A 25,333-nucleotide genomic window follows, 5' to 3' on the forward strand; every position below is an offset into this window, starting at 1 on the left:
GGTATTGTTAGTTCCGGTAAACAACCATTTTACACAAGTGTCAAACAATGTGACTTTGGCCTAATTCCTATTCGTCGATTATTGGTTTCTAATTTGGGTGGCCCAGATGAATTTACTTTCCTTTATTCTTGATGAGTGTCGGTCTGCAAGAGAAGTTCCATGTCTGAGCTTGGGGCTTGTTATGGAGAAATTCAGAAGACAGTGGTGCACCTCAGGATGTCCATCAGAGCCTCTCTCTGGACCATCAACCATCTTTTAGCGACAGTCGCTGCATGTGTCATCTCCCAGAATGAAAGCACTTCTTCATGGTGGGGGCTGTACCTGTTACAGAGCCTGGGGGAGGATTGCTTGGGGGACCTGGTTCTTGAAGTTAATTTTTCTATGAAACATTTAGAAAATCCCTAAAATAAGTAAAGGGGGGATTTCTGTTTGTCAAAAATGTGGGCATCTGGCTTTACACGTGCATCGTCACTTGTACTGACTGTTCAACAAGTGTATTGAATGTCATCCAGGCTGTGCTGGGGTGTGTCTGACCCCCATCGCATGCGTCACAGGTTTCCTGAGTGGCCGGTAAGATTTTTGTTGACAACCTCTGCTTTCTAACCCCAAAAGCATCTTGCCCATGTGTGGCTTACTTTCCATGATTACATATCCCAGAGTGCAGAGCTGAGCCATGTCTGAAAATGCCTGTAGTCTGGGTTTTGGAGACAAGAGAAGTTGTTTGAAGAAATCATTGTTGCATAACCTGGACCCCATAGGGTTTCCTCAGTGAGGATGAGATGCGTAGTGAGTTTCTTGTTTCTCCGGGCTAGATGGTGGGGACTTTAGAAATTGGACAGATGGAAAAGCAGAAACTCACCATTCCCAGTTGCCTTCAGGAAGAGGAGAAAGGGCCAGAACCGACCACACTGTGGCAGGGTCCGCTGGGGTGACTAGGAGGGCAGTGTGACTTCATAGGTGAGAAGGCGCTCAGTGTGCTCACTGTGTACTCTTCACTCCATCTGTGGAAATGGTGAGAAGGTCCTCTTTGCCAGGAGTCCTCAAGGAAAGTGTTAGAGTTTTCTTTAGAGTTCGCTTAGGCTAGTGGTTTTACCTAGTCAAAGAATGGTTTTCTTGCCTTGTGTTTTGCTAATTAGATAATGGAGACTTACTCCTTTGTACCTTCTGTGTACATATAGTCAAGAGATCCTGACAGTATATGAACAGAGAGAGAAGGAGCCACTGTTGTTATTGAAGAGTAGAAATTACAACATGAATTTTTAATAAAAGTATACAGGTCTTAGAAATCACATGTATCTTTTGAGAACCAACTAAAGGCCAGATCTCTGGTTCCTTCATGTTTGGGTCTGTTTTTGTATCAGCCCGCAGGCACTGAGTCTTGTATTCTGAGCTATCTCTGTATAGTCACTTATTTCTGAGGACAAGATATCTCAAAAGCAGGGATCATGTCTTGCCTCTGTAATGCCAGCTCATACATAGTGGTGTCCGTTAACTGTGGAATACTTAAATGGGTGAATGACATTAGAGTTTATGTCAGAGAATCACCCAAAGCCCCTGTGGACTATTTTCTCTAAGTCTGTTTTAAAGTACTCAACAGAGGGACACCTGGGTGGCTCAGTTGGTTAAGTGTCTGCCTTTGGCTCAGGTCATGATCCTGGGGTGCTGGGATCAAGTCCCATAGGGAGCCTTCTTCTCCCTCTGCCTGCTGTTCCTCCTGCTTGTACACTCTCTTCCTTTCTACCTCTCTCTCTCTGACAAATAAATAAATAAATAACATCTTTTAAAAAAATTAAAAAGTTAAAAAAAACCTCAACAGATAACCTCTTAAGGTCCATTTCCTTTCTTAATTAAATGTAAATGTCTATTTTATAGTCTGACGATTACATTGCAGAGTAAGCTCTTTCTGGACTTGGGTCTTGTGGGCCACCGACTATTTGTCACCCTGGCTACAGAGGAGCTCCTTGGTTAGCTCTGTTACTCACTGCTTTGTCTTTTTCTTCTTTGTACCTCTGGGGTCAAGCATGGTTTGTAGCACGTAACTGCTGAAAAACTTTAAAAAACAAAGAGTTATAGAGCATGTTTACTCATCCGTAGAGTGTAAACTTCTTGACCGCCTGTGAAAGAAGGGCGACTCCCTCCATGTTTCTTTCCGTGCCTGAACCCCTAGCAGGTGGTGTAATTTGATGAAGATGGGAAGCTTTGACCAACCTCTGCACTTTGAAGAAGTGGGAGTTTATGTTCCTCACCACCATCCTTTCTTGGTCCGCTTTGCCTAAAGTTGAATTTTTGTCTAATTAATCCCACTTGACTTATTAGGACATTACTACATATGGATGTTATTCCTGATAGGGGAACAGATAATAACATTTAAACAGCTTTAATTTTATAATGAGAAATATCCACACTGAGAGAATGTGGAAAAAATATAATCCACTCCACCCCAAGATCATCAACTCCAATCTCAATTTGGGCCATTAGAACAAAAAGTCAATATAAGTAGGCTTATTTTGAGCACAGAGAACTTACAGAAGACAACATGGATTAGGTTGAGAGACAACATTCTGTCTAATCTAGATGATCAGGCAAAAATTGCAAATAGAGTCATCAGTGGGACAAATGATCCACTAGTCCTAGTTTTATGTAAAGTGCTAATCTGAGAGAAACATGTAAGAGGGAAATCACCAGAAGACTCCACAAAACCATCACCAACTCTACTTTTAGATGAGAGACTGAACAGTCATCAGAAAGGTAATAGGAAACCAATGAGAAATTATTCTTCCATGTTCAGCTTCTTTTTTAACCAAGTAGAGTTCATTAGAAATAGATCACCAGGTAATAAGTTGACAATTATTGAGTGCAATAAATCTATGAAAAGAAAGGATCTTCATTAAAATGAAGAAATACCTTTTCACTTGATAAGCCCACATATTTTCCCCCAGAGGGAAAGAGCACCTTTTGGTTTGAGAAGAGGACAGTGTCACGTTTTCTTTTATTGATCAAAGAATTGTCCATATGATAACATCATCATTTATTGAAAATTGGATAAATCACCTCGGAATCTGCTAAAGTCAGTGGACTGGTGTTTTTCTACACTTCCAACTGTTTGAATAATGCTAACTAAACCAAAAGATTAGTGTGACGTCCTCATCTGCTTGGTAGTGTCATGAAGCCATCGGAGGTTACTCGGGACACAGGTGCTGTCCTGCACACATAGGCGCATGTTCCTGGGGCCGCATAAGGAACTAGGGTGGGGTTTTGGAGTAAGGGGCCTGAGTTTGCCTCAGTTTCTCTTGTGGCTTTGAGGTTCTGGGCTCCTTCTCTTCCACACTCGCTTGGCGTCTGGCCAGGGAAGCTGCAGTTGACTCTTCTGAACTGAGGTACCAGGCAACATTTGAACAGGAATGGTGTTAGTGAACTTCTACGTGGCCATTGATCTGGGTCCAGGCTGGGCCTTCCTCCATCATGATGACTGCTTCTAAAGTGCCATTGCTGCCAAAAATTACTTTCCCCTGATATAGAAGGAAAAGGATGGGTTTCTTCGGTTTGTTTCGTTTGTTTGCTTGTTTATTTTTCTCTGGGTCTTGTGGGATAATTTCTCAGTGAAGGAAAACAGGTTGGGAGTGAGGCACAGATAGTGGTGTGTATTGCTGAGTAGGGCATGAGGAAGGGTGTGGAGAGGGGGTTCCGTCACTGTGCTCTTTTTCTGCTGGGAATTCTGTGCTCTAGAGAGAAGGACTTGGCTGCAGCCCAGGCCAACTTGGGAAACGTTAATTTCCCCCTCCCTCACCCCAGTCAGGACTAATTTCTCTCTTGGAGTTATTAACACCATCCTCCAACATGCTAAGCCTGTACCTGCCTGCGACACTTGCAGGAACTCTGCCTCTTGCCAGAAACATTCCTCCCCCAGCCCTCCACAAGGCAGTTTTGTTCTTTTTTTCTTCTCTCTTTGTTCAGGATCTTGGTTTAAATTTGCAGGTAAACTTTATTTATTAAATATTACCTTTACAGATAGGCCTTTGCTGGCTACAGGCTGTCATTCCCTATCACAACACCCCTATTTTCTGACCTTGTCTTGTTCATTAATCTTACTGTTTTTGGTTTTGGTTCTCCAATTTGCTCTTCTCCTTGCCATTTAGATATAAACCCCTTACTGTATCCCTGGGAGAGTATCTAAAACTTAGTGGGACTTAATAGACCTCTTTTGAATGGGTTAATAACACACATCTTACTATCATACAACATGCACCCTGCACCTTACCTGAATGTTTCCCCCAGAAGACTGTTAGCTCTGTGAGGGCATGAAGTATGTCTCACCCTTCTTGCTACCTTCAGCACTTGGTTCACATTAGGCACTCAGCAGAGGCTGAATAATTGACTAGGAAAAAGGGTGGTGACTGCAGCTACTTGGGAGATAGATTGCAGGGATCTTTAAATGATTGATTGATTGATTGATCGATCTCAACAGGCTGCCTAACCATAATATTATCATGCCTCAGGCCCATTTTTTTTTTTTTAAATTACCATCCTTAGTGCATAGCTTTTATCCTCAGTGCTGCTTCATTGTCGCAAGGTAGTTGCTGCAGCTCTGGCCATCACCATCTTATTCCTGACAGGAGAGGAAGAAGGGGGATGGGCAGACTGGTGACTGCTAGCTGTGTAAGTCCCCTCTTAAGGAAGTTTCTCAGAAGCCCCACTAGGTAACTTTTTACATTCCACTCAGTAGGATTTAGCATATGAGTAGTCACAGCAGAAACTAGGAAAAGTGGTTTTTAAAGTGGGTACATTGCCTTGTCCAACAAATCTCAGGTACTATTAGTAAAGAAGTGAAAAATGGACTGTGATAAGCCGGTACCATATATAATTGATATTACGTAAAACTGCTAGATTTCCTGAACGTAGTATGCTAGTTGCTCTAATAAGCCCAACACATAACAATAAACATAGTACTTGTTAGCCCCTAACACAAAAGTCCAAGAAAATTTTCAGGCAAAGCCTCTCGTAGCAGGAATGGCTGCTGAATCTTCTAAGGAATTCCTCAGTCTTTGTCAATTTAGAACAGGGCTAGGCCAGTTTCTTTTTCTCTAACTGCCAAAGAAACTCCCCTTCCGGTCCCGTCCCTACCATAATGAGGAATGCTCAGCAGGACCCTCCTTGGCAGGGCTCACTGGATGCTGGTTTACTGTCAGTAGAAACAGAAGCTCATTTAACTATTCAAGGTTTCCGAAGTGCATCCTGGGAATGCTCAGAGTCCTTGTTGATTCCTTTTATGATGGACCTAGAAATCTGGAACTTGAAGAAAGGGAGCAAGGGGGGGTGGTCATGAAGCAGATGAGAACACAAGGGACAGAGAGAAAACATGACAATTTAGAATTGCCTCCTAGTTCTAGTTCTAGTTTTAGAAGCAAATTATCTGGGAAGATAATTTAGAAAACTGGAAAATTCTACCTACTTCTTCAGAGGGATATTTTTCTAATTAATATGTATAAAACATTTTATAGTCACAGAGGAAAGCCCATAAACCCCATGCACACTCATATGCAAACACACACAGAAACTGTGGGACACCAGGGTCTCCTGATTTAAGTTATAGCACAAGTTTCCTGCTACATCAGACATTTAAATTTGGAGGTAAACTTTAGTGAAACATATGAGATCTCAGTGGTTGTAGAAGGCTACTTTTAGCCTAAGTTGGCTTTTAGCTCAATACAGAATAACACATCCAACTATAACCTCAATGCTATGGGCCCCTTCAGAACAATGTAGTCATCATTTGGAACAAGATTTAAATATAAAGCTCTTATGTACTCTTAATACCTTAGATTTATCCCAATAGAAAACTGACAATAGAGTAGTTAGCAAAGCAGTTCTGATTAATGCCATAAGCAAATAATGAAAGAAATACAAATTTCAGTTTTTGTATTTCAATTATTTCATTAATCTAGCAGAAGTAGTCAGAATATTGGATGTTTAGGGAAGCTTAGTTTTAACAAGTATCTTTATTTGTCCCTGTCTGGAGATATAAAGAAATATAAAGAAATATAAAGAAAATTGTTAGTTTCTTAATGTATCATAGCCTTTCTAAAGCTGTATGGAGTTGGATTTTTCTTCTAGGACAATTCATTTGCATTTGTTGCAAATATTTAAATGTTCCTTAGATACAGGGTAAGTCTAAACTGATAGGAACTATTCCATAGGAAAGAGCTTAGGTGTTCTTTAACAAAGTGAAGAGGGGAACTGAGGGATGCCTTTTTCCCTTTTAAATCCAAGAACTGAGTTGTGTTTATATGAGTAAGTGAGTTGGGTGTGAAGACCTTTGCCCCTGGTGTAATCAAGAAGGTTAAATGTTACTTGTTTATTTTAATTAAACATTTGTATTTATTTTCTTATAGAAAGGAAATAACTAGGTATGCATTAAGTAAATTATCCTCTTCACATTCTGCCAGTTTCTCAGGGAACCAAGATCAAACAGGATGGCCTTACAAAAAACGTTAGTCAAGTTGAAATCTTGTTTATAATATTGATCCCTGGTATATCTCTCATCTTTTTTGGTCATGAAATAATAATAAAAGAAAATATCATTTGTGTTAGGGTCCTCCAGAGAAACAGAGCCAATAGAGTGTGTGTGTGTGTGTGTGTGTATGTATGTGTGTGTATACATATACCTACATACATATTTTACATATATATACATATAGTAATAGTACATACTATGAATATATACACATATTCTTTGCATATATATGCAAAAGTACACTTGGTATCTATAAATATGTATATGAAGATATATATGTATATATGTGCATCTATATGAATATATATAAAAGTATGAAGATATATATATAGAGAGAGAGAGATTGAGATTGAAATTAAGAAATTGGATCCATGATTATGATGGCTGACAAGTCTAAAATCTGCAGGGCAGGCCAGCAGGCTGGAGACCCAGAGTAGACTTAATGCTGCAATCTGCCTGAATGTGAAGGAGGTCAGGAGGCAGAATTCTCTCTTCCTCAGGAACCTCAGTTGTTTTCTCTTAAAGCCTTTAACTGATTAGATGAGGTCCACCCACATTATGGAAAGTATCTGCATTACTTGAAATCTCTTGACCTAAGTGTTAATCCCCTCTAAAAATATCTACAGTACCTAAAAATAGCAACATCTAGAATGGCGTTTCACCAAATATCTGGGTATTGTGGTCTAGCCAAGTTGACACATACAATTGAACATTACATAATGTAACATAGATCAGCCACAGTTCAGTTTAAAAAAGGTTAAAAAAATTAACCATTACAACAGTATCATCATCCTCATTAGTGTCAGCACCATCATCATTATTTACTGTGTGCCAGGTACTCTTTTAAGTACTTTACACGTATTAACTCATTGGATCCTTCAACACAGCCACATCAGATACATACTCCTACTATAGCCGTTTTATAAATGGTAGAATTGCATTGAGGTCAACTCACATGCCCCCAGCTCTATAGCTTACCTAATTTCAAGTAGACAAGTATACTTGTCTACTTTGCCTATGAAATTTCCTTGAAAACAGGGCTGGTACTATTCTTTTTTCTTCTCCCTCCTGGCCTTTCCAACCTGAACATCACTGATTTTTATGCCTGTCCATCATGGAATTCATTGTACTTTTCTCCTCTTTTCTTCCTGAATATAAATAATCATTCTTGAATGTTACTTTTTGGGTTTAGGAATGCATCAAATAGTCACAGATGTCCTGTATTAAACCTGAGCGTCTGAGGACAGTGTTGGCAAGGGATGATGCCACAGATATACCCAGCTTGGACTGGGGTCTGGACTGAGGTCAGAGAATGCAGGCAATAATTACTGAAAGCAGAAACTTCTTCTTAATGAAGGTCATTAGTACTTTAAAGAGTGTTCACCTTTCCAACAAGTGTGTTCACACTTCACTAGTCCAGTAATTTCTCACTGGGACCAGCATCTTCAAACCAAATGAATGCACCCTAATCCTTTCTTCCTTCCTAGGGACTTCTGAGTTTGAAGTTGGACTTTGTTCCTGAATATTGTATAACTTCTTCTTCTTCTTTTTTTTTTTTTTTTAAAGATTTTATTTATTTAGTTGACAGACAAGAGATTACAAGCGGGCAGAGAAGCAGGCAGAGAGAGGGGAGGAAGCAGGCTCCCCGCTGAGCAGAGAGCCCGATGCGGGGCTCGATCCCCGGACTCTGAGATCATGACCTGAGCCGAAGGCAGCAGCTTAACCCATGAGCCACCCAGGCGCCCCAATATAACTTCTTACTGTCCTAAAAAAATTAGAAGATGAAGTTACAAGCTGTAAACTGCAATAGCACACAGTCCCAAATGGCATTTCCTCCTGTCTGTGTAGGAATGTATATGGATTTGACAGATAAAAAGAATGCCCTTTTTCTATAATCCTCCTGTAGCTTCATGGACATGTCCCTGAAACTCAGCTGGCTTGCTTGTCCCTGCAGTTCCTGGGTGGTCTGATGAGGGTAAAACCCATCATCAAAGCAGGCCAGGTGCTGACATTCAGCTTATGAAGCTGTCAGGAAAAGATCCTCTCGATTTCTTGGAATTCCTGCCCGCACAGCACCACCAGGCCATAATAGCCCCCGGTGCCTCAGGTGAGGGATTAGCTGAGCATCGTGTGGCCAGCTCTCATTAATCCTTCCGTACCAGCAAACCTAGATCCTCTAATTACTAGCCAGCTAATACCCAATTCCGTTTCTCCGAGGGCTGTAGTCTCTGAGGGACAGAGGAAGGAGCAGAATGGGGGAAAAGAAACAAAAATGAAAAACACGTGAATGTTGGGTTACATTTATTTTTCCTGTTAAGCATCTTGGAAAATTCCCTCTCTCTCTCTCTGTCTCGCTCGCTCTCACCATGGATACCTACCTACCTACCTACCTACCTGCGTACATTCCTGCTTACCTACCTACTAAGCTGCAAGATCAACCAATTAGTTTGGGAGGTTTTCCTCTTCTGATTTTGGAATGTAAATAATGGAGGGGTTTGGGTTTTGTTTGAATCCATATTCTTCCCACCTCCTTCCATTTCTTTTGCTTCTGTTGACTGATGTATCATGCAGCTCCTGTGATTGAGGGTGCTTGCTGGGGTCACTTACCAGGAAGCATGTTTATTTGCAGCTGGGCTGCATCAAGCAGAGGTTCTCACTTCCTCCTTGCAAGTTTGTCCGTTCTCCCCTAACATTCTTAAGTGGAATAGAAAATACTGAAGTGGTTTCAAATTGAGGTGTATTCAGAATGGAGAAGTGGTGTTAGAATTTTAGGACAAACCATAGGCCTTTGGATATGGGCCTATTTGTAGAATCCTGAAATACTCATGATGGGACTAAGGTCTCAGGAAGTTCTCTGTTGTCATATGGAACATAAGATCATCACACACCCCTGGCAGATGGTCTGCCATCTCTGGGAATATTTGAACTTTTCAGTCTCTTTCTTTCCAAACTATACCCCTAGCGTGGTGAGAGTATGTCCTCTCAGTAAGGTTCATGGTACTTTTTTATCCTCAGTACTTCATTATTTTAAAGAGGTCCCATAAAGACAATAACTGTTTTCTGCTCCCCCGTTTGAGTTATAAATTACTCATTAACTATTTGTACAGTGAGTGAATGAATGATGACCCCAGATAACATTTCTGGCTAAGCAGAGTAAGAAGTTCTTCAGAAAGGAATACAGCGAGTATTACCCAATATGTAAAGGTCTGGGATAACAGATAATTTCATGTCACAGTGGCAGTTTATTGGTGGTGACAGTCCATGTGAACACTGTGTCAAGAGAAATTCCAACTTGTCTCCATGGCTGAGGATAAAGGGAGGCCACACAAAGGGACACCTGGGTGGCTCAGTCAGTTAAGCATCTGCCCTTGGTTCAGGTCATGATCCCAAGCTGCTGGGATCGAGTTCTGCATCAGGATCCTTGCTCCGTGAGGAGCCTGCTTCTCCCTCTGCCTGCCACTCCCCCTGCTTCTACGCTCTCTCTCTCTCTCTGTCTCTCATTCTGACAATTAAAATCCTTTAAAAAGTACAGGGGGGCAGTTAATCCAGCTTCTGCTAGGAGAAGCCAGGCTTCCCAGAGAATGTCTCAGAGAAAGTTACATGGAACAGGGGTGTTTCGCACACTCCTAAAACTTCTCCCTTCTTAACTGCCTGTCAGTAAAAGACCCTCAAAGAAGACATGGCTTCCAGAGAAGAGAACACGAAAAGGACAAACAGAACGCTAAGAATAAGTCAGTTGGATGCACTTAAACTGAACAAGGCCCTGGAGCAGCTAGTTTGGGTCCAGTTTTCTCAGTGCTTTTATCGATGTAAGCCAGGGCTGTTAGCCCACTCTGAACCAGAGGTAAAAGCATTCTTGTGGGAATTCACCAGCTACTCTAAAAATGCCACCGTGGGACAATCCATTTTGAATATTCGGTACAAAAATGATTTTTCCCCAAAGCTGAGGTACCAGCCACCAAGTAAGAATCAGAAGCTGTGGTATGCTGTGTGTACGATTGGTGGGATGTGGCTGGAAGAGTGCTGCTATGACCTCTTACGAAACCATCATTTGGCATCATTTGGGAAAGCCAGGCAGTGTATGAATATCATGGTTGGACTTTTTAAATTGGGTGGGCTGATTAATTTCCTGATTTTCCTTCAGAGGGGCAAGTTTGCAACTTTGACAGAACCTCTCCTAGGCATTCATTCTGTATTTTGCAAGCCCCAGTATTTGAATAAGAAACTTCTCTGACATGATTTTGCTGAGTTTCTGATTTTCCTCTTACCACTTAATTTTTTTTAAAGATTTTATTTATTTATTTGAGAGAGAATGAGAGAGAGAGCATGAGAAGGGAGAAGGTCAAAGGGAGAAGCAGACTCCCCATGGAGCTGGGAGCCCGGAGCGGGACTCGATCCCGGGACTCCAGGATCATGACCTGAGCTGAAGGCAGTTGCTTAACCAACTGAGCTACTGATGCTCCCCTCTCTTACCACTTATTCATATCCAGAAATTGATAAGTTGTCTTCATGGTGTATTCGTCTAACTAGTGCTCCTAATAGTGACAACACGTTATCCACCAGCGGCAAACAGTGTTCTCTGTGTGGAGAGTGGCCCACCATGCCTCAAACCATAGGATGTGAGCATATCTTCTCTTATTACTGCGTTAAAACTAGTCTCTTATTTGACATGTACTTTACTTGTCCTAAGTGTGGCACAGAGGTACACAGTGTGCAGCCGCTGAAACCAGGAGCTGAGATGTCAGAAGTGAAATTATCTTTAGAAACTAAGATTGTTTCTCTGAGGAAAACTATTATGTTCAAGTCCTTAATATTAGTCATCCTGCGCATACTGTTCAGGTGTCTTTTATGAGGGGATGTGCTTCTCAGCCACTGTCTTCTGTTCCTTTCCAAGCATGACAAAATTCTAATCATTAGAAACCACATGATTCTGAATATATTATGTAAACAATGAAAAAAAAAAAAGAATGAGCTCTGTTTACAGCAGTTGCTCTTTAAAAAAAAAAAGGCCACACATATGGGAGGTGACAGTGGACATTGGCCATTCCCTTGCTAAAGCTAAACATTAGGAAGCCTCCTTTTTTCAAACATAAAGGTGCCGGAATGTGAAGAGGCATGTGAAGAGATGCCTTTTGTCTCCTCCTGAATCTAGGACTAATTGGGAAATAGGACATAAGTGACAGTCACATGTAAGTCAAAATCTCAGCTGATCAAGTGGATTATAGAGGGTGGCCTTCAATCTCTGTTTCTTCTCCCAGAAGTCAACATTCCAGTCCCAGTGGTCTTGGAAAATACTGGAGCTTCTCCTGAGAGGCAGGCCCTACCTAGCTAAGCTTTCTACATGGCAGGAGAGCAGAAAAAAATGTAATGACATTATGGTGACAGAATGCTAACTACTCTTATGGTGGCAAGCACAGCCTAATGTATAGACTTGTCGAATCCATGTTTTACACCTGAAATTAATATAACATTCCAAGTACAGTATATCAACTGTAAATTTTAAAATGCACTATTGTCATAGAAAGAGCCAAAATAGCAGAGTGACTAAGGCATGTTGATCCTTCTCTCTTAAGCAGTGATAGGAAAATTCTCTCCAGCCCAGGGAGGGAGTCATGAGGGAGCAGGCTGAGTGAGGATAGAAGTGCTCTCTCATGACTGGCTCCTTCTCAGGAATGGAGTGCAAGCTTTTTCCTTTTGGGGGCAGATGAGAAGAGGGAATATATCATATCTATTCTAATACAAGTTGTCCAGAAAGTCTGCCTGGATCTGGCCTTTTGTTCTGTCTAGGTTCATTGCAGCCCTGACTGTTGGATTAAGGCCCGTGATACACTTTGCCCCATCGCCAGGGTAGAAGTCTGCAGGACATCCTTCTCTGTCCTTACCCTGTACCCCTACTTCCTGAGAGCTGATTTGCTTTGTCTTTAGCTGCCTGTGAGGCACTTAAGGACACCTGTGTAGCACCTTTGTGGCCCTGTGTCACTATGTTGTTTTAGAGAATTGCCTTTGTAGTTCTTTATATGCTGGGTCACAGAGGAGTCTTCCCAGAAATTTCCAACTTCAGAACTTTGTGAAAACTCACATAAAATACTTACATTCTAAACCCGCAGAAGCCCTGTTGATAGGTTAGTGTCCAATGTCAAGCCATGGAACTGAAAGAGACCACATACTTGATCCAGACAGCGCTATCTCCACCACCATTGAGGGTATGAAGGAGCTATGCTGGAAAGAAGCTTCAGGAGTCCAACTTTTAATGGGCAAAGGTTCAGTTCTTCACCCACTCTCTTTTATACAGGGTCCCTTTCATTTCCTTGTGCTGTTGTTCTAAACCCATCTACGGGGGTTCCTGGCTGCCCAAGAGATGCTGGTGCTGCCTCCCCAGGCTGGAAGCACACAGTGGGTGTTTGTGCTGAGGAAGTCACAGGACCCAGGGAAGGTAGTACTGCTCAGCCGGGGTTGGTACTAGAGCTGAAGTCCACTTCTCTCCTGGGACCGTCTTATTATTAAATACCTCCAGCTATCTTTAGTTATCTTTTCCACCAGCTATCAGATCTTGTGTTTGAGAGTCTTCCAGATGCTTAACCTAAAAACCACCACCTCTAGTTTAAGCTTGTTACTTTTTTGCTAGGTCCTCAAACTCATTTCAAGCCTTTACTATTCTGAATGTTGTATTTTTCTGAAAAAGATCTCAGGTGAAATGCATCACTAATTGCATAGAGCTCAGAATTTCTGTACCACCTTCTTCATTTCATTATGCTCCTTTCTGGAAAGATAAATCTCTTTTAATTATGAACATACATTTATTTATTATCTGACATGCAAATCTAGTTTTCCTTTCAGTGAAATTAGTTCATTGCAATGCAACTTCTGGGAGCTTATTTAACATCAATTAAAAAACTCCACATTATTGAAACTGTACATTAGGATCAGGAATAAAACAAGATCTATGAGCACTGTGGAAAAGTTAATTGGAAAATATGATTAACTATGAAGTCCACAGGGTCCTATGGAGAATGCTGACCTTGCTGCCTCTCTGTGTAGCCTTTTAAACTCTTGGAGTTACATTCTCAGATCCTAAGAGCATGGAACTAACATCAAAGAGCATTTTGTACCTGTCAGACACAGATTAATGCAAGATGCTGTCCCTGCCCACCTAGTTCCTGCAGGGTAGCTGGGCAGGTAGACAGTTTGTAAGGTGACGTAGGGTTCCAGTACAGCACTGCCCCAAGCAAGAAGAGTCAGCAGGGTTTGCCAGTGGGGCTGTGGGAGAGGCCACTGACACAGGGGACAGCTGTGGAGCAGAACAGTTCTCCTGGTGGTGGCTGTTACTTACCCCACATAACTGGAGGGTGCTCTACTTCCAAATCATGGTTTGTTTTTTTTTTTAAATCAGCATAAAATCTGGAATGAAGAGAAGTATCTTCTGAAATGCTCTCTCACCATGAGAAAAATAAGGAGAGTGAGCTGTTTCATCTGTACACTGATTGTAGTGCTAAATTAGGAAAGATAAATGAACCTCATCTCTATCATTACCAGGACTGTGCTTTTGTATATCTTGTTCTTTGGGGTCCCCATGGACTGAAGAGAGCACATGGCAAACCTTGCAATACAAATTATTTATACTTATGTTTATATAAATGAAACAACAACAGAATTATCCCAGTGATCTTTAACCAGTACTCCATGACTAATGGTGATTTGAAGTACTCATTGAAGTGAAAAAGGAAAAGAATCCAACAGTGCTCTTCTAACACCTGATCGCCTCTTCAAAGCTGGAGTCCTTCTCAGTTTGTACCCAGAAGGGTCCGCTCTGCTTCCTGGCCATATAGATCCCTGAAAAAGGAACTATTGCGTATGGCTTCTCTTGGTGGCCAGAGTCTGAGTGCTACATGAGGTCAGCATGTAGCTTGCTATTCTTAACATCTCAGCTAGTGCTGTGAGCTCAACAACTAGTCAATGGATATTACTCTTAGGTCCTGACTCTTCACACCCAGAGATAAGCTGACCAAAAATAATGAGATGGGAAGTATGCCATTATTTCTGTTTTATTATGTTGTTGATTTTGTTACAAAGCAAACTGATCCTAGGGTCATGATCCTAGGGTCATGATCCTAGGTCATGAAAATTGACCCTTCGTGATCCTAGGGTCATGAAAATTAATGCTTATTCTGTGTTTAAAACTGTGAACCTTCTATGATGTTGTGAAGTTTAAAAAAGCCAAGACTCGGGGCACGTGGGTGGCTCAGTGGGTTAAAGCCCCTGTCTTTGGCTCAGGTCATGATCCCAGGGTCCTGGGATCGAGCCCTGCATTGGGCTCTCTGCTCAGCGGGGAGCCTGCTTCCTCCTCTCTCTGCCTACTTGTGATCTCTGTCTGTCAAATAAATAAATAAAATCTTAAAAAAAAAAAAAAAAAGCCAAGACTCACTCAGCAACTTCAAACTCTATTATCTATGAATTTCAATTCTAAATCTTAAACTAGTGGTTGCTGGAACTTTAGTATTATAAAAGCTTAGGCAAGTAAGTCATCCCCAGAAGTGCTGTGGGAGCCATTATAAATGGACAGCTCTCAGGTCTCATTAAAGACACAGGGGAATGGAATATGTCCTTGGGAACCATACATTGGAAAGTACCTGTATCTGAGCTTGTGTTTTGAGGCTAACTTCCTGAGTCCCGGGGGCAAACAACCCGTCTGCAGCTAATGCTTTAAAAAAATATAAAAGCCATTAGGCTGGTCACCCCTGTCTCACAGATTTGCATAGTAGGTGCACGCATTAATCAACACTTTTGGACCCCTGTCACTTCTGCCTTTGATCAGAAGCCTGGTTTGTCCCAGAGTGCCAAACTGTAGGAGTTGAGTGAAAGAGAAAGAGGGAGAGAGAGGGAGGGTTGGGTGGAGAGGAGAGTAGCCTATCTCACCTACCAGACAGTCTTCTTCTCCCTTCTCAAAGCAAGTTCCTGGCACATTCAGATGGCTTCAAGGTATCCATGGCTGGGGTCAGGGCTTAGTCTGCACTCTGTGACAGAGGGGACCAGCCTACAGTGATCACACTGAAGACCCAGCTGGCAGTGCAAGCTCAGGTCACCTATAACTTTGTACTTGCATCCCTGCAACATTGCCGGGCTCTTCCCGGGACCAGCTATTTGCTTAGTTCTGCTTGTCTGTCTTGTTAGATTGCAATCCTCAGAAAAGGAAGTATGACTTTTTATTTCACTTTCCATGTATAAACCTTCTCTTATCATTTCTTGGTGGGAAGTCATAGGGTCTGGGTAAACCAAGCTTATCCCCTTGACCTCACCTGTGCACTGAACACTCTTAGCTAGAGTCAACAGTTTCTTAAAGTTAAGAGAGATGCTAGTATGGTCTGTGGCAATCTCTATATAATCCAGAAAATACTTTATTTTAATATCCCAGGATATTCTGCTTTCCTGAATTTGAAACATGAAAAGAAGTCAGATGTACATTTAAATAAAATAAAAATTCGAAATGGATGATAATGAATTTACCCCTGATTCTCCTTCACTGAACATGTCAAACTGTATTTTAAAATGAGGCTCATTCTCAGATATATGTTGGCACTGCAGCATTTTCATTTGTTTGGAAATACTGTTTTCAAGCTATTTTGGTTGTGAAATGTTATACTCAAAACGTATTTATTTTAACATTTTTGGATTTCTTTTTACTTTATTATAGTATGGACTTAAATCAAGTAAGAGCAATGCAATGTGATGTCAGAAAATGCTTTGTTCCAAGAGAGCATTTTTCTGTAAATAGATATGCTTTAAGGTAGTTTTTTCAGATGATTCGTATGAGAAGTCCTAGGGACAGAGAAACCAGTTATTTAAAAAAAAAAAAAAATAACCGAGGTCAACATAAATTTAACATGAAACTATACTGAAAGAGGTAGATGGTCAGACTTCATGATGAAATGAAGGAATATATCCTTTTTTCTTCTTGAATGGAGTTGATCCACAGGCTTAATTGGTTGTGAGTTTTCTCTTATTTAATAAAGTTTTTACTGACATTTACCCATATCATTTCTTAAATCATAGCCTGAAATATATTAAACTGGTCTAAAATATTTTTTGTGCTTTTGTAAAAATTAGCTTTAATATACAGCATCTAATCCAAGTCCCAAAAGTTTGGTTTCTGTGGCATGTCTGTGATTTGTATATAGACACTGCTGTACCAGGTGTTTTGTGACCAGCATTCTTATAGTTAGAGGCTATGGCAACTCCAAGACAATTGATCTGAATGGACTCCACACTAATTTGACAGGTCCCTTCGAGCTGGGGTGATGCAATTCTTTGTTCAAATGAATTGAGGTTGGGGCCATCACAAACCACAGCAGTGGTATCACCTTACCCAACAAATTGCCAAGGCTTGCCTGTGCAACTGTAACTCACTTCCTGGCTTTTTTCTGTGTCTCCTGTTGAAGACTGAGCAGTAACAGCCTTATTTACCTGAAGCAAGACGCTAAAAAGAGTAACTCAACTTGGTTTATGTAGATACAGTTACTTAGCTTTTGAAGGAGGATTCTTTTATCATTGCTATCTTTCAAATTCCACCTGATACTGGTGAACAAAGTCCAGCCTGTTCTTGTTATATAAATATAATTAGGTGACGATGTTCTGTGAAGATGACCTATAAATACCAGCCTCTACTTGCAAATATTTATAGGACAAAGAGCCTTTGGAAACATATTCAAGGAAGGATCTCTGACTTCATGTCGTGCATATTAAAAAGACTTACATAATGCTGTTTAACTACCATTCTGAGGTTTTTGTGAAGTTATTTAGCCTTGAACTTTAATTTTCTTTCCCATATTAGTACATCTGTCCCACAATAGCTTTGTGGGCTCTGAAGCATGAAATAGCCTCCCACGTGCTCTGTGGTTTCTCAGTATACATTCATGGTTCTCTGATTAGGACACTTTAATATTTTTAAGGTTTAGAGCTCTGGAGGGGCGCTGGGGCTGGATTGCTTCTGGCTCATTTGGAGTCCTTTGGAAAATTGTTTAATTATTTATCTCCTTCTAACTTTTGACTTTTAAGCAAGCATTGCCTTGTAAAAGTAGGAGCATGAGAAGTTAAGAGATGAGAGATGCAACTTTCACCTCCTTTCCTTCAAGGAGACAGGGTTCCACTATCAAGAGAATTCCAGTATCAACTTACACATCAGCTTATACCCTGAGCCTGTGTGAGACCATGGGAGCTGCTAGGAGATGTAGCAGAAATTAACCAGGGTTAGCAAATGGGCTGTGATGCTTTTGTTTAGATTACTTGGAGATGTACATTAGTGGGCAAAATTCTGATTGGTTTGACTTCAGAAATTTTATTTTTAATTGTTGATTTATTAATATGTGCAGAGGAAAGAAATCAAGTTCCTAGAAGGAGATCAGTTGGAAGCATTATTAAGTGTGTATGGTGTTTTTGAAGCAAGTTGTTGAGTAATAAAAGCATAGATCCTTTTTGATCCCCTGCAGCCCTGGAGACACATCAGGCTTGTCCCTTCATCCAGGTGCGGATATTAATTAAACAGCTGCGTGGTTGCCTATTGCATAAAAGGGACATAAGCAGTTCTTGATCCATAGTTGTGAGACTTATTCCTTCATAACAAAGCAGCTCCCTGAGAACGGAAGCTCAGCTTAAGGGCCTTGGAATGATATATGCCATTTGCTGTGTGTCTTCTGTGTGCTAAGCTGATATCAGGGTCTGAGGTTTCCAGTCCTGTTCTGTGTGTGCCCTCCACAATGCCTTCCTCCACCTGTGCTTGGCCTCTGAGCTGCTCGGCCTGCCAGGACAGCCTCACACACTGGGCCCCTGAAGAAGCAGAGAAAAGAAAGCTGAACGTAGGGGAAAGCTGGGATTTTAGCATGCTGTCTTTCTTCATTTTTCCTTGTCTTTTCATCTGCCCAAGACTAAATGTAGGGCATCCATTCTTTAAACGGTGGTTGAATACCGACTATGTACTTTCAAGAACACAGCACATGAATGTGTGGTCCTGGACCTCAAGGAGATGCAAAGCAACAGACATAAACTCCTAGATGGTGCTCTGGGCTAGTGAGAATCACTCCTTGGAATGGTTTGTGTTTACCTAAATTAATAAACATAATTTGTAGGAAAATATTCTCATTGAGCTTGAAAAGAAATAGAGATTGGTCACCTGTGCCAAGCCAGAAGTAAATTTGAATCAATGTGAGCACAAAAGGAAAGAAAATCTGTAATAACAATAATATTAATAATAAAAGCCTTAGTCATTTGCTTCAATGGTTTAGTTCTAAAATAGAAATTCTCTTTTAGAGTCTGTGGACGTGGGAAAACTAAGTTGATGAAGTAGCGTTTTGGGTTTTATATATCAGTTTAATAGTTTCTAAATCTGAAACATAGCATGTGATAGAGTGACCTTCTGATGTTGCTATTTTTGCCAGATTAATATGAAATGTACAGCAATAAGCAAATGTAAAGTGAAGTTTGAATTTGTTACATAATATGGCAGACCGAGGAATGGTGATAGTAATTAAAGAAGGATATTCACTACTTCACCTTCCTGTTAGTGATAGTCTTCTTACATATCCCAAACCTAAATGAAAAGCTCAGGAATTCAGCTCTTATTTTGCGAGTACTAACATCATTAGACGTAAACTATAGATCATAGCAGTATCAATTAAGAGCTATAATAGAGAATGCAAGTTGGGATGTGAGTAGGAAGCTTGATTTCTTTGGGAACACCAGGAAAGCAACTCAAAGGAAATGTTACCCAAATAGAACCTTGAAGAATATTTAAGATTTGTGCTAGCTGAAGGTGGAGGAATTGTATTGTTTTCTGTATGTGTTGTGTGTTGTGTTTGTGTGTGTATGTGTTTTCTTTCCAAAAATCTTAAGTCCCTGAGGCATGTCTTATGGGGAAAAACAAACATCTTCAATCCCCTGTCCAGTGTAGGGCACAAAAGTTTTTTCAGTGGTACTTGTAAGAGGAAGGACAGGATAGGGAAGCTCAAGGGGAAAATGTTACAACAAACCTACAGAGAATACCTTGAATTGGGTTGGTATCTGATCTTCTTCTTATGAGGGTCATATCTAGCAAGGTGATTCATAGATAAGCTCACTCCCTACATTAAGCTATCTGCTGTAATTCTCTCTTGCCCATCCCATAGTCCAAAACCAGAGATGTTTCTTAAAGCAGGACTTGGTTACCCTTTATATGTAGGTTTAATAATTTAGTTCTTTAATGTGGTTTAATTGTAACTGTAAGAAGTGCAGCATTAAAACTGAATCTGTAGTATAATTTTATAGAGGCAAAAAACACATTTAATATGCTTAGTACATGCATAGTGGGGTAGATCATAGCATGTTCTCTCCCCTCACCACACTTTTTTTTAAGGTCCACAAATATCAGAAATGAAGGATGCAGAAATTTTCTATTTTGGGAATATTTTTCCCAAAGCAAAATTGAGTTTTTATTGCCAAAGAATGATAGACCAAGTCCTTTAAAATATCTGATTCGATGAATTAGACCATCAGCTTTATAGATACGCTCATATGCTGTAGAACAACTATTGTCACTATGTGCTTTATCTCTCTTTTTTTTTAAAGATTTTATTTATTTATTTGACAGAGAGGGATTACAAGTAGGCAGAGAGACAGGCAGAGAGAAAGGGGGAAGCAGGCTCCCCGCTCAGCAGAGAGCCCGATGCGGGGCTCAATCCCAGGACCCTGAGATCATGACCCGAGCCGAAGGCAGAGGCTTAATTCACTGAGCCACCCAGGCGCCCCGCTTTATCTCTTTTGAATGAGTTCATTGGACTTCACTTTCCACCCAACTACTATTCAGAAATTCCTAGTCATCTTTAAATGTTCCTTTTGCAAAAATACAAATTAACTTCTAAGTTTATAGAACTTGTAATTGCAGCTCTTGAGAATACTTGGATAGAATGTGAAATAAAGTACTTACGGATTCTTAAGCCGAAAGCATATTTCTTTCCAGATACAACATACGCTTTTTAGCATTGAAAGCTTTTATCTAGAAATTGACAGTCTGTACTCTGGTAAGCATCACAAATGTTCAGACCAAAGTCTTTACCAACCCTTTGTGTGCACAGTCCCATAACTTGTTAAGGAGCCATTTAACTTTGAACAACTTGGCATTTGGTTCGAAGAGATGGCAACTGTAAGAAGATCCTGGTAGATCAAGGTTAAACAGAGCCCCGGTTTCATCTTATCTTCAGATTTCCCCTATATTGTCCTATCAAAAATGGAGCTAAGTTACTGTCATGCTTCCTGTGGAGGGAAGAAAAGTTTGCTTAAAACATACTGAATTTGGCATGATGGTTTAAAACTCCCCCAAGAGAGGGGTGATGGTGGAACTCTGTTCTTTTTAAAAGTTTCTAAAACATGAAACATTTATGAGGTTGATGCTCTGGATGGCTGTGTTGGGAGTAAATAGCACGTGCATGAATATTCTATATTACATTTGAGAAGCCTTTCAGGGACACCTGGCAGAGGAGTAGCTTGGCCTAGCTGAAAGCTCCCAACAGGCTGGGCTAAAAAATACCACCATTCCATGAGAAGTGGCCAAAGGACTAGAACTATGAAAAAGGCTTTTTTCATCCAGAGGTAGGAAAGACCTGAAGCATAAAGGAAAAAAGATGTTAACTAAGAACTTATAATGATTCTTAATTCTTAGGAACTGTGTTACCTTTTTCTTAATTGAGGTATAATTTGCATGCAGTGGAATGTTCAGTTACTAAATGTACCTTTCAATCAGTTATGATAAATGCAAAGGCTAAAGGCATCACCTCCATACTCCCTTCCAGTCAGTTTCCCTGGCTCCCAGAATCAAGCCTTGAACTTATTACCCACTCTAGAATTTTGTAGAAATGGGATGTATGTATTTCTAGTTTCTGGCTTTTTTTTTCCTCAACATATTATTTTTGAAATTCATCAGTAGTATTGTCAGTGGTTCCTTTTCTCCTTGCAATTGTTGGGGGAAAAATACACTAAATAAAAAATTAAAAATACACTAAAAAAAGATACACTATATGAATGTATCACAGTAGGTTGATCCTTTGATGGGAATCTAGGTTATGTGTAGGTCTGGGTTATTATGAATTAAATAGCTATCAACATTGTAGTACAAAACTTTTTGTACATCTATTGTTTGACTTCCCTTGTATAAATAGCTAGGAGTGGAACTGGTAGGTTGTAGAGTAGATTGTGTTTAACTTAAAGAAACTGCAAGAGATTTCCAAAGCAACTTTACCATCTTATACTTGACCAACAATACTCAAGAATTTTCGTATTGCGTATTCCTCCTCAGCCAGTTGGTGATGGTCGTCTTTTTCATTTAATCATTTTAGTAGGTGACTGTAGGCATCTCGTTCTGGGTTTAATTTGCATTCCCCAAATGGAAATGATGTCAAACACTTTTCCATGCATGTATTGGCAATTTGCTTAAACGCCATTTGTGAAATGGCTCTCTTCAAGCATTTAGCCTATTTTATTGTGCTGTTATTGTTGTTTATTAGGTATCAGAGTGCTTGTTGTGTACTAGATAGAAGTCGCCTCTTAGATTGCATTGCAAATTTTCTCTCCCATTCTGTGGCTTACTTGTTTATTTTCTTGATGGTACTTTTTGATGCACATTTTTAATTGTGATGAAATCCAAGTTATCATTTATCATTTTTGTTCTTCTACATTTATTCATTTCTAAGAAAAATTTCTCCTCTGAGAAATCTTTGCCCACTTCACTTTCATGAATATATTGCTACACTTTATTACCATTTTACAACCTTTTTACTTTATTTTAATTTTTTAAACAATTTTTAAAAGATTTTATTTATTTATTTATTTGACAGAGATTGCAAGCAGGCAGAGAGGCAGGCAGAGAGAGAGGAAGGGAAGCAGGCTCCCTGCTGAGCAGAGAGCCCGATGTGGGGCTTAATTCCAGGACCCTAGGATCATGACCTGAGCTGAGGCTTTAACCCACTGAGCCACCCAGGTGCACCCCTTACCATTTTATTTTGAACTTTAGATTTACAGAAAAGTTGCAAAGATGGTGTATCAAGGGCCTATATACGCTTCACCCAGCTATCCCTGATGTTAACATTGTACAGTTCTCAAAACTAAGAAATTAACATCAGTACAGTATATGGAGTATAGACTCTGTTCAGATATCATGAGTTTCTCCCTTAATGTCTTTGTCGAGGATCCAGTCCAGGATACCACGTTGCCTTTAGTTGTCAAGACTCCTTAGTATTCTCTGGTCTCTGAGAGTTCCTCAGCCTTTACTTGTCTTTTATGACCTTGACACTTTGGAAGACTACTCCAGAGGTTTTGTAGAGTATCCCCCAATTTTATGTGTCTGACATTTTCTTCATGTTTAGACAGATTATGGATTACTTGGAAGAATGAATGGTAACAGAAGTGGTGTATTCTTTTCACCATTTCTAGTAACTTGTTTGTTGTAGCTTTTATGTTGGGTTCATAATTATCTCCTATTTTAATTTTGTGCCTTTTCTTTGAAGAAAAGCATGCTGAGATTTTGACTGGCATTGTACTGAATCTCTTGATCAATTTGGGGAGAATTAACATCTTAACAATACTGAGTTTTTCAATGTGTGCATTTGTAATATATCTTTCTACTTATTTAGGTCTCCTCTGGTTTCTTTCAGCTGTGTTTAGAATTTTTAATATAAAGATCTTATATGATGGGGAACCTGGGTGGATCAGTTGGTTAAGTGTCTGCTTTTGGCTCAGGTCATGATCCTGGGGTCCTGAGATTGAGTCCCATATTGGGCTTCCTGCTCAGTACAGAGTCTGCTTCTTCCTCTCCTTTTGTCCCTCTCCCCTGCTTGTGCTCTCTCTTTTTTTTTCTCACTTCTGCTTTCTCTCTCTAATAAATAAAATCTTTTTTAAATGAAGACCTTACATGACTTTGGTTAAATTTATTCTCATGTCCTAGATATTTTTGATACTTGTGTAAATAGTATTTTTAGCCTTTTTATTCCTAACACATTGACTTCATATGCTACAACATTGCTGAATTCATTTATCAGATCAAGTAGTTCTCTTGCAGATTTATTCTTTTTATATATATGTAACATGTCAGCACTGAATAAGGGGGGAGGGTTTGCTTTTTTTTCAGTTTTAATGCCTTCTATTTCTCTTGCTGGTCTGATTGCTCTGGCTAGGACCTTCAGTAAAATGTTGAATAGAGGTGGTAAGAGTATACATAACACATTTCTTTCTCATTCCCAACCTTAGGAAAAAACATTCAATATTTCACTGTTGTGGTATGTGTTCTTAGCTATAGACTTTTCCTTTTTTGATGTCCATTATAGGCTGAGGAAGTTATTTTCTATTCTTAGTTTACGGAATGATTTTTACATAAGTGTGTACTGCATAAATGAGTTATATATTTAACATAAATGGTGTGTCAAATGCTTTCTCTGCATCTGCTGAAATGATCATATAAATTTTCCCCTTAATGTGTTAATATAATCAACTACATTAATTTATTTCCAGCCATTAATCCCTGGAATAAGCCCTACTTGATTATGGAATATTATCCTCTTTATATATTTCTAGGTGATTTAATATTTTGTTAAAGGTTTTATTTTCCTTTACATTGCTGTTCATGAGAGATTTTGGTCTGTAACTTTCTTAGCATGTGTTTAGTTTTGTTTTTTTTTTTAAAGATTTTATTTATTTATTTGACTGACAGAGATCACAAGTAGGCAGAGAGAGAGGGGGAAGCAGGCTTCCTGCTGAGCAGAGAGCCCAATGCGGGCCTTGATCCCAGGACCTGGGATCATGACCTGAGCCAAAAGCAGCGGCTTTAACCCACTGAGCCACCCAGGTGCCCTGTGTGTTTAGTTTTGATACCAGGATTATAATGACTTCACAGGATGAGTTGGGAAGTATTCTTTCCTTTGTATTCTAAAAGATAGTGTATGATTGATATTATCTCTTTTATTAATTCTTGGAAAAGTTTAACATGGATACATTTAGTTCTGGAGTTTTCTTTTAGAAAACTGTTTAATTATAAATTCATTTCTTTAACAGTTGTAGAGTTCTTTATTTTTTATTTATTTTTTCTTATTAAATTTCTTTCTTTTTTAAAATTAACATTAATGTATTATTTGTTTTAAGGGTACAGGCCTGTAATTTATCAGTCTTACACAATTCACAGTACTCATCATAGCACATACCCTCCCCAGTGTCCATCCCCAGCCACCCCAGCCCTCCCAGCCCTCTCTATTCTACAAACCCTCAGTTTGTTTCCTTAAATTAAGAGTCTCTTATGGTTTGTCTTCCTGTCTGGTTTCATCTTGTTTCATTTTCCCCTCTCTTATCCTATGATCCTCTCTCTTGTTTCTCAAATTATTCGTATCAGTGAGATCATATCATAATAGTCTTTCTCTGACTTATTTCACTTAGCATATTACCCTCTAATTCCATCCATGTTGCAAATGGCAAGATTTCATTTATTTTGATGGCTGCATGGTATTCCATTACACACACACACACACACACACACACACACCACTTCTTCTTTATCCATTCATCTGTTGATGGACATCTAGGTTCTTTCCATAGTTTGGCTATTGTGGACATTGCTGCTATAAACATTGGAGCACACGTGTCCCTTCAGAGCACTACATTGTTTTATTGGAGTAAATACCCAGTAGTGCAATTGCTGGTTCATAGGTTAGCTCTATTTTTAACTTTATGAGGAACCTCCAACTTTCTAGAGTGACTGCACCAGCTTGCATTCCCACCAACAGTGTAGGAGGGTTCCCCTTTCTCCACATCCTCCAACATCTG

At 39.9% G+C, this 25,333-nt stretch overlaps 2 protein-coding genes across 8 annotated transcripts in view; both read left to right on the top strand.

Annotated features, from left to right (window-relative positions):
* AFF3 (AF4/FMR2 family member 3) overlaps nt 1–25,333 on the top strand; it is a 575,972-nt gene that overhangs the window by 195,787 nt on the left and 354,852 nt on the right. The gene's annotated exons all lie outside the window — the stretch shown is intronic.
* On the top strand, nt 9,999–14,781 carry LOC101686272 (peroxisome biogenesis factor 2-like). The gene is given in 2 exon segments (XM_013056365.2): nt 9,999–10,785; nt 10,966–14,781. Coding segments are annotated over 2 exon segments (993 nt in total). The 5' UTR covers nt 9,999–10,190; the 3' UTR covers nt 11,364–14,781.

Source organism: Mustela putorius, unplaced genomic scaffold, assembly GCF_011764305.1.
Source record: "Mustela putorius furo isolate JIRA1106 unplaced genomic scaffold, ASM1176430v1.1 tig00000224_pilon_pilon_pilon, whole genome shotgun sequence".
In the NCBI taxonomy this organism is placed as follows: Eukaryota; Metazoa; Chordata; class Mammalia; order Carnivora; family Mustelidae; genus Mustela; species Mustela putorius.